This window comes from Epinephelus moara, chromosome 3 (genome assembly GCF_006386435.1).
Source record: "Epinephelus moara isolate mb chromosome 3, YSFRI_EMoa_1.0, whole genome shotgun sequence".
Lineage (NCBI taxonomy): Eukaryota > Metazoa > Chordata > Actinopteri > Perciformes > Serranidae > Epinephelus > Epinephelus moara.
Window position 1 is genome coordinate 35,202,570 of NC_065508.1, and position 9,315 is coordinate 35,211,884.

At 41.2% G+C, this 9,315-nt stretch overlaps 2 protein-coding genes and 2 non-coding genes across 4 annotated transcripts in view; all 4 read left to right on the forward strand.

Moving 5' to 3' along the window:
• Positions 1-2,905: 2,905 nt before the first annotated feature.
• Positions 2,906-7,803, forward strand: LOC126388311 (heat shock cognate 70 kDa protein). Its single transcript, XM_050041364.1, has 9 exons — positions 2,906-3,062; positions 4,419-4,628; positions 5,029-5,234; positions 5,319-5,471; positions 5,593-6,148; positions 6,321-6,523; positions 6,720-6,918; positions 7,026-7,258; positions 7,355-7,803. The coding sequence occupies exons 2-9, from the start codon at positions 4,424-4,426 to the stop codon at positions 7,550-7,552; spliced, it is 1,953 nt and encodes a 650-aa protein (XP_049897321.1). The 5' UTR covers positions 2,906-3,062; positions 4,419-4,423; the 3' UTR covers positions 7,553-7,803.
• LOC126388404 (small nucleolar RNA SNORD14) lies at positions 4,870-4,961 on the forward strand. The gene has a single exon (XR_007569752.1). It is a non-coding gene; the product is annotated as a small nucleolar RNA SNORD14 (small nucleolar RNA).
• LOC126388406 (small nucleolar RNA SNORD14) lies at positions 6,559-6,651 on the forward strand. Its single transcript, XR_007569754.1, has one exon. It is a non-coding gene; the product is annotated as a small nucleolar RNA SNORD14 (small nucleolar RNA).
• A 132-nt stretch (positions 7,804-7,935) lies between the features above and the next one.
• The window catches only part of jhy (junctional cadherin complex regulator), a 30,592-nt gene continuing 29,212 nt past the window's right edge, over positions 7,936-9,315 (forward strand). Inside the window, exon 1 of the mRNA XM_050041363.1 lies at positions 7,936-8,631. The gene's annotated coding sequence lies outside the window, so the exon portion shown is untranslated. The remainder of the gene's footprint in view (positions 8,632-9,315) is intronic.

Consider the following 9,315-nt stretch of genomic DNA (forward strand, 5'->3'; position numbering starts at 1 on the left):
CATGTTCTGTATATATTTCATTGTTTTCATTTCACACTGTTCATACTGTCAACACTGTTTATACCATGTACAGATGGGTGACAAATTAAATGAAAAACCAACATAAAGCCACTTAGTAAGATGTTGGGCCACCACATGCTGCAAGAACAGCCACAATGCACCTTGGCATTGATTTTACAAGTCTTTGTAACTCTCCGGCACATCATTCTTTCAGAAGTTATTCCCTCATTTGGTGTTTTGATGATGGTGGTGGAGAGCTATGTCTGACACGGCGGTCCAAAATGTCTCATAGGTGTTCAATTCGGTTGAGATCTGGTGACTACAAAGGTCGTAGCATATGATTAACATAATTTTCATGCTCATCAAACAATTCAGTAATCTCTCGTGCCTATGGATGGGGGAACTGAGTGCCCCAGGACTGAGTCCTAAAACCAGGAAATCACTTAAAGGAGCAATATGTAAGAAATCTAAAGCAAATAGTCATAAAATCCTCCTAATATGTCACAGAGACTAAGGAATAATGTTCATATAACATACTGATCTCACCGACAGCAATAGTACAGCCAGAATATCAGTCACGTAGTCAGTAGAGTCTCAGCATCAGTTACAGTTACGACTGAGCTACAGCAGCACGGCAAGCAGCATTAGCAGTGTCCCAGTACATAGCATTAGCAGTCTCCTCAGCTGTATCCCGGCAGCAGCGTTAGCAGCAGAGAAGCCGGACTTGCTCGAACGGTCTGCTGGAAAACCGAAGATCAAGGACGCAGCGACGCGGCCCTGCCACGGCAGCCGCCCGTGGGCAAACAAATCAGTCTCCAGCGTGCCGCTGTCCAGCAACCTCGAATCTGTAGGGGAGGGGGGGCGGATACGACTCACGGCAGTATTTTGAATTTCAGTGCAGTAACCATTTTGGCCACATTCTTACATACAGCGCCTTTAACATTTTAGTGCTCCCTGTTCCCTCGTCCCAAAGTCCATGGGTTTTTTGAATGGGTTTTAGATTAGATGTCTGAAAAAACGTCTGTGGTTAGGACAAACTTAAGAAACATTCATGTTTTGTGCTAAGACATAATACAGGTCAGTAAGTACCTCACTTGTGAATTTTGACGGGTTTATGTGTCTAAAAAAAAAGGTGGTTGCTAACAAGCGACTTAATGAGACAGCAGAAAGTCATCACGCTGAGCAAAGCTTTAGAACCTTGTTGTGGTGGTAACATCAAGTCATGTGACTGTGGTGTGGCTCATTTCCAGCCTAATGTTAGCTTTCTCCTTCTGGTGATTGCATTTAAAATTCAATAATCAGAAAAGTGGTGTTAATTTGTGAAGATTATTTTGCTGAACCAACCATGTAAATATAATAAACATTTGTTTCGTTTCTACAATAACCCAAAGGGTGTTTGGATGAGGGCACGAGGGCAACGCTTACTTCCTTGTCAGCCAACAGAAAAACGTCATCCCTTGAGCACTTTATTGTCATCCCACTAATTAATTTAGGTTTTTCTGTTAATTTGACACCCCTGTGTATCTTAATAGATATTCTTAACTACCCCTCGCTGTTTGTTCCTTGTATAACCTCATTACATGTTTACATTACTTTGGACTGCTTTTCGCCTGCGGTTGGATGCTAAACTGAATTTTAATGTCTTAATAACAAAATGATTAGTATGGTTTCTGAACAAAAAACTTTGAGGGACTTCAACTCATGCTCTGTACCAAATAACATAGAGATCCCTTTAAGGAAAAAGTCATTTCATTTTACTTATCATGTCTTGCTGCTCCAAAAAAACAAGGAAACCCATTCTAAAATTGTGTCTACAATAAACCCTGTCAGTGATTTTCTTCATTTAAATTTTAAGTAGACACTTACACCCTTTGTTCCTCAGAAGATGAAACCATTGACCATGGTTTTTAAATGTCCTCATATAAACTTGTTTAGGTCTGATATTTACAACTGGCTGTCAATAAACATGGATAATATACGGTCATTTAGTTACATTGCTATAGTTTGTTACGGACAACCAAACACTTCAGATAGTGTTAATCTTCTGTTTAATTTGGGTAAATATCATTACTTGTAAGTGGAAAGTAGGTACTCCCATTTTCACTGTATTTACAAATAACTGCCAACTGGTAAGTCACTAAATATGTAAAATTAAATAGTAAAACTAAGAAACTGAATACATCTATATCTTTGTCCTTGCTCTTTTAATGTATTTAAAATTGCATGGTCTTTATTTGTTTACCTGATGTTTCTTTGTTTTTGTTGCCTTTTCTTTGAAAAGGCATTTTTTCACTCTTGATTTTCAATAACCTATAATATTACCTTTTTTGTAGCCTATTTGATTGTGTTGTGGCAGAATCTCCACCACTGCTGCTAAATTCTGTTTTGTGTTTGTACAGTTGTTCTCCAACCTGTCCTGAAGGCTGCAGTTGTCTTGTGTTGGGAAAAAAAATCTGTCATGAAAATCTGTCATGACAAGCAGAGCCTGACATAATCTAGTCCATTTATTTCTCACGGGCATTTTTCTTTTAACACTTACTGTGTTGATGCTAAAGTATTCCTCATAGTTTTTCTTTCAATTTTCAAAATAAATTGTTAGCTACATCCCGTTTAGCTCGTGTCTAACCGTGCCTCGTTTGACCGCTACAACAATTCCTCCACAAAATAAGAATATAACTCGTTCTAATGTATAATGATACACGTGAACCCTACATATGGACACACACTGTCGGATAAAAGAATCGTTTGCCTAACTACATCGTGTATAAACGGATGAAGCTTTCGATTTGGGCCATGCGGTCATTCACAATGATTGTGAAATGCGGATATCAAAGCAGGAAGTAGGGCTGACTCTCTATAACCTTATCAAAGATACTCTGCGTCATTGGTGGACCGTTGAGGAAAGAGTCCAAGACTCGACGTCTGATTGGCTGCTTTGCCGGCCATATATAAGGCTCAGATAACGGTGCCATCCTCCCTTTCCCTTCTCATACCGGCAAGGACAAGTCAACCTCGCCGCTGCCCAGTTTAACATCGAACCTCATCTTCGGTTCACGAATTCGGTAAGTTTTTCTTGGATTAGTCGCAAATAATATATGTATACAGTCCCCACATCCCTCATGGATTCCTGTAATGGCGTTGGTAGCTTTATCCTTCTGCTCGCTCCCTGTCGGTAACGTTTTCTACTGACATACTCAGTTGATTTGGGGTTTTTATCCCTGGTGCAGAGTGTAAACGATGTAGATGTTTGTTAACAATGTATATGATTGTAATTGCTATGCTTGTAACAAAGCTGTACACACGAGCATCTGCCACCATGAGCCACTAAGGGGAGTGGGGAGGGAGCGTGGGGGGAAGGGATTCTGAGACGTTCCAGAATGTTCTCGAACAAATGGTGTCGAGCTAGCCTGAATGGATAGACTTCCGGCTGATTTTTTTCAGAACAAAAGTGTTTTTTAATCGCCATGGGCCGTAAACTGTTTATATGCTGCCTTACAGTCAAGCTTTTCCAGTTGAATTTGTTGATTGGTTTATTCATTACACGCTTGAAGACAGTTGCTGCTGTATTTTTCCATTTCCGGTTTTATCTCCGGCTCAGGAAAACTTGATGTCTCATTGTCACGTGGCCAGAACTAGCGCCATGCGCTAATAATGGCAGATCCTTTGCAGCCTGATTAGGCCTTAGCTCTAACGCAATAAAGCGCTTGCTGCTTTATTGTTGGGATGGGAATTATTATTTTGATACTGTTTTTAAACCATTTTGTTTCCCTGCATAACACTACAGGAAAATAGATTCCCACTGGGCAGCCAAGTCACTGAAGTCAAAAGTGGCCTAAAATCGTTTTAACATGAGAGCAATTGTTTATATACTTGATTTAGTCTTAACTTGATGGTGCCTGATTTATATATATTCATTATTTTAACACCTTAAGTTTCAGTGGTATGACATGGTAACTAACTATAGCAAAAACTGCATTTGTTTTTAAGTTGTCACAATAGGAGCCTGTTAAAGTGAAGTCAAATGAGTAATTCTGAACTTAATATAGTAGAAGTGCTATGATTTATTGGTCAGTCGACTTTTAAATTGATTACCAACTAATTTGATGATTTTAATTGTGTTCCTTAGAGTCAAAATTTTATGATTTCTAGCTTTTTAAACATGAACTTTATTTAAGCCTCCTCACAGTAAACTAATTATTTTGGGTTGAATATTGTGTAGATAAAACCCAAGAAATTCAGATTAATGAACAACCGAAATAATCGTCAGTTGCAGCCCCGGTATTCAGCTCCTTCATATTTAAGTTTTGATTGCTATTTGCAGATCAGTATCATGGGCTGAAATCTTTTTGGCTGACACAAGCTTTTAACTGTTAAGTTGCACTGAATCAATAACATTGTCAATTTTCCTTTGTCTATAGGAAACATGTCTAAGGGACCAGCAGTTGGCATCGATCTTGGGACCACCTACTCCTGTGTTGGTGTGTTCCAGCATGGCAAAGTTGAAATCATCGCCAATGACCAGGGCAACAGGACCACACCCAGCTATGTGGCCTTCACAGATTCCGAGAGGCTGATCGGCGATGCAGCCAAGAATCAGGTTGCCATGAACCCCACCAACACAGTTTTTGGTAAGAATTAAGTCATTTAGATTAAATGATGATACTGTATAAAATTAGATATACACTCACTTGCTGAAAACCAGGAACATGTTTGATGTAATACATGTTTGTCATGTCTCAAAGTCCGACCCTACCTGGTGATCATAAAGTGACTGGCACCTCTGCCAATTGCTGCCTATCAGCTGTAACTCTTAACACGAGACACAAATGATAGAAGCAGGTTTTTAGATGACCCCAGTAAAGCATTTCCTCACTATGATGACGATTTTCCTGCCATTCGTAGTTTCCACCAGAGGTTGAAAAACCAAAGATGGCCAAATCCTTCCTTGGATGTCTGAGTGATGTTCTCATTAGAAGCCTACATTAAAGCAGATTTCTTTTGATTGTTAAAACAAGCTGTCTTTTGCAGATGCCAAACGACTGATTGGGCGCAGGTTTGACGACACAGTGGTGCAGTCAGATATGAAGCACTGGCCATTCACTGTCATCAATGACAACACTCGCCCCAAAGTTCAAGTTGAGTACAAGGGCGAGTCGAAGTCCTTCTACCCAGAGGAGATCTCATCTATGGTGCTGACTAAGATGAAGGAGATTGCTGAAGCCTACCTCGGAAAAGTATGTAATCTGGCATAGATCATGACAGAGCCCTCCTAACGTTGATGTAAATTATGCTAATGTTTGCCTTGTTTTCTCTTTCAGACTGTCAACAATGCTGTAATTACGGTACCCGCCTACTTCAATGACTCCCAGCGCCAGGCCACGAAGGATGCTGGCACAATCTCTGGTCTCAATGTTCTGCGTATCATTAATGAACCAACTGCTGCTGCCATCGCCTATGGGTTGGACAAGAAGGTAGAAAACGATAAACAATTCCATTTTAATACTTGAATGATGTCCAGTGTATTGGACAATATTTAGGAAGGTCATCATAAATGACTACTTTTGGAAAATGTTAACACTATCTTAATTTCAGGTTGGGTCTGAAAGGAACGTCCTCATCTTTGATCTTGGTGGTGGCACCTTTGATGTGTCCATCTTGACCATCGAGGATGGCATCTTTGAAGTCAAGTCCACAGCAGGAGATACACATCTTGGTGGGGAAGATTTCGACAACCGCATGGTCAACCACTTCATTGCTGAATTCAAGCGCAAGTACAAGAAGGACATCAGTGACAACAAGAGAGCCGTCCGTCGTCTGCGCACCGCTTGTGAGAGGGCAAAGCGCACACTGTCTTCCAGCACCCAGGCAAGCATTGAAATCGACTCTCTGTACGAGGGAGTTGACTTCTACACCTCAATCACCAGGGCTCGTTTTGAGGAGCTCAATGCTGACCTGTTCCGTGGCACCTTGGACCCTGTGGAGAAGTCGCTCCGTGACGCCAAGATGGATAAAGGGCAGATCCATGACATCGTGTTGGTCGGTGGCTCAACCCGTATCCCCAAGATCCAGAAGCTGCTCCAGGATTTCTTCAATGGAAAGGAGCTCAACAAGAGCATCAATCCAGATGAAGCTGTGGCCTACGGAGCCGGTAAGAGTCTTCAGCCAGATGGATGCACACACCAGTTTATTGCCCTCTCAGTTGGCTTTCACTGTAAGAGCAGCACAGCTGTAGCAGCTGGAGGTCATGGGCCTTAATGACATACATTTGAGTTCCTATCTTCAAAACTGTCATAATGTCTAACAAATGCTTGTTTTTACAGCTGTCCAGGCTGCCATCCTGTCTGGAGACAAGTCTGAGAATGTCCAGGACCTGCTGCTTCTTGATGTCACCCCTCTGTCCCTGGGTATTGAGACCGCTGGAGGTGTCATGACTGTCCTGATCAAACGAAACACCACCATTCCTACCAAGCAGACTCAGACCTTCACCACCTACTCTGACAACCAGCCTGGTGTGCTCATCCAGGTAAGCACACAATTCATTATACATGTCCTTCAATTTCGCAGTGATGACGTTTATTCCTGCCATTCGTAGTTTCCACCAGAGGTCGCAAGACCAAAGATGGCCACGACCTTCCTTGGATGTCTGAGCGAAATAAAGTTGTCAGAATTGTAGACGTAGTTGTCAAAATTCCCTGCTGAACCCTAAATACTTCCTACAGGTTTATGAGGGTGAGCGTGCTATGACCAAGGACAACAACCTGCTGGGCAAGTTTGAGCTGACGGGCATCCCTCCTGCTCCCCGTGGTGTTCCCCAGATCGAGGTGACATTTGATATTGATGCCAATGGTATCATGAATGTCTCTGCTGTAGACAAGAGCACTGGCAAGGAGAACAAGATCACCATCACCAATGACAAGGGTGAGTGTGTTTTTTTTTTTTTTTTTTTTTTTTTTTTTTTTAAATCTTCTTAAACCCACTCTTTATACTGTGACACAAATTTGACAATTTCTGTCATTTGTTCTCAGGTCGTCTCAGCAAGGAGGACATTGAACGCATGGTCCAGGAAGCTGAGAAGTACAAGGCTGAAGACGATGTCCAGCGTGACAAGGTGTCTGCTAAGAACGGCCTGGAGTCGTACGCTTTCAACATGAAGTCGACTGTGGAGGATGAAAAACTTGCTGGCAAGATCAGTGAAGACGACAAGCAGAAGATTTTGGACAAGTGCAATGAGGTCATCAGCTGGCTGGACAAGAATCAGGTAAGTCTGTCTTTGCAGTTTTTCACTTTTTTATTTTTTATTTTTTTTTGGTCATGACCTAATTGGCCAGAACACTAAAATGTCCTTGTTTTGCAGACTGCCGAGAAGGATGAATATGAACATCAACAGAAGGAGCTGGAGAAGGTGTGCAACCCCATCATCACCAAGCTGTACCAGAGTGCTGGTGGCATGCCCGGTGGTATGCCAGAGGGCATGCCTGGTGGCTTCCCTGGAGCTGGTGGCGCTGCTCCCGGCGGTGGATCCTCCGGACCAACCATTGAGGAGGTCGATTAAACAATCCCTGCCTCATCCACTACTTCTAAGATGTTTTCTAAGAAAGGAACCCTCTTATAGCACAAGTTACAACAAGCTTAAGAGTGCAACTTAAAGAAATAAAAGTGGGTTCAGGGATCACAATTATTGCATGGTTTGCGACACACCTGGGAACAACTTGTAGGCACAACTGAGCTGTTGGTTCATGTCTGGTTAATTGTTTTGTATACTGAGATGTCACTGCCTTGGCAATAAAAATCTTGTTAACCCTCTGCGAAACTGTCTTTCTTAGGCTCTGCAGAGCCCTTCAACTTAAAGGTGATGATAATCCACAGTAGCAGTTTTAAAATTGGGACATCAGTGTATTCAGTTTGTAGAATAGTTGCACTATTGATGCCTTTCACTAGTGAGGAACTTGTATAGGAAGGGGATTCAGATATTGATGTGCTGAGATACAGAAGTTATATAGGAATTTGTGACAACGTAACCATAGATATTACAGGCAGTGCAGACAACACATGATGTGAGAAACAAACCACCCAGAGTGAAAACATAAATGGTTAGATGGCGACATCTACTGGTTAAAGCGGCTGCCTTCACCATCCCAGCTGAAGATGTATGCTGTGAGCTCTTGTTGAAAAAAGTCGGAGCTTCCCAGAGGGGCACTTGAAGGCAACACATATGCGTCGGCGTTTCTATGGTTGCAGTGGTTTAGAGTACTGACAGGAAAACAGGTGAGTGTCTGAACAAGTTCCCTTACTTTTTTCCCCTTTATGTTTAACTAGCACGACACATTTAGTGCTGTTTTCATTGTCACTGTGAATACAATAAACGCAGTGGATATTTTTAAGTGGTTAAACTGGAGTTTCGTTGGTTTTTACCCCAACGCTAGCGTCGTTTAGCAAAACATGCGATAGCTGCTAAGCTAGTTGACGGATGACTTTTCTACTAACGCTAACTGGTTAGGTTGAGATACATCGTTAAGCGATATCGACAGACAATTGACAACAGTGTTCAACAGTTATAGTTTTTATTAATGAGCTTTATTCGAGGAAAAAAAATACACACCTATTTTTCTTTCTATTTCACACAGCTGCCAGGTAAGTGAGGATCTCATGGGTGTCCTGCAAAACAATGGATGCTTTCATTTCGCTCATTTAGCCCACTTGAAATTAATGTAGCCTATAAGAATTGTGTTCTTGATCAGTTTTTCTCACTGTTATCTAATGGGATGAAAGTTGGCGTCATGTGTAGCCTATTCCTTAAACACCTTTCATGTGCACACACTGTGATCTGGTTCAATACCGCTAAATTTCCCTTTGTATTTATTGTCTTATGTCTGAATCGTTAATGTGATGGTTCACTTTTACACTGTGATCTGTAGCCTATAGTTAGGCTTAAGCTTCTAACTATCATAATCTTTTTCACCTGTTTTTGCTGTTGAGTTTAAAATCCTGGATATAGCCTATCATTTAAACACGTTATAGACCCCTCTGTCTGCTTCTCTCTTGAATTGCTTCTTCGCTTTTTCAAAAATGTGATAATATTTTTTTAGGGAGTGTAGTTAGTAGGCTTCATAAGATAAGATAAGATAAGATAAGATAAACTTTATTAATCCCACACTTGGGAGATTCACATGTCACAGCAGCTCAAAGCACAGGCAGAAAAAAGAGGGTGACAATGTATACTTGGATAAAAAAAAAAAGATTAAAAAATAGAAAATATCTATCTATCTATCTATCTATACACATATATATATGTATATATATATATATATATATATA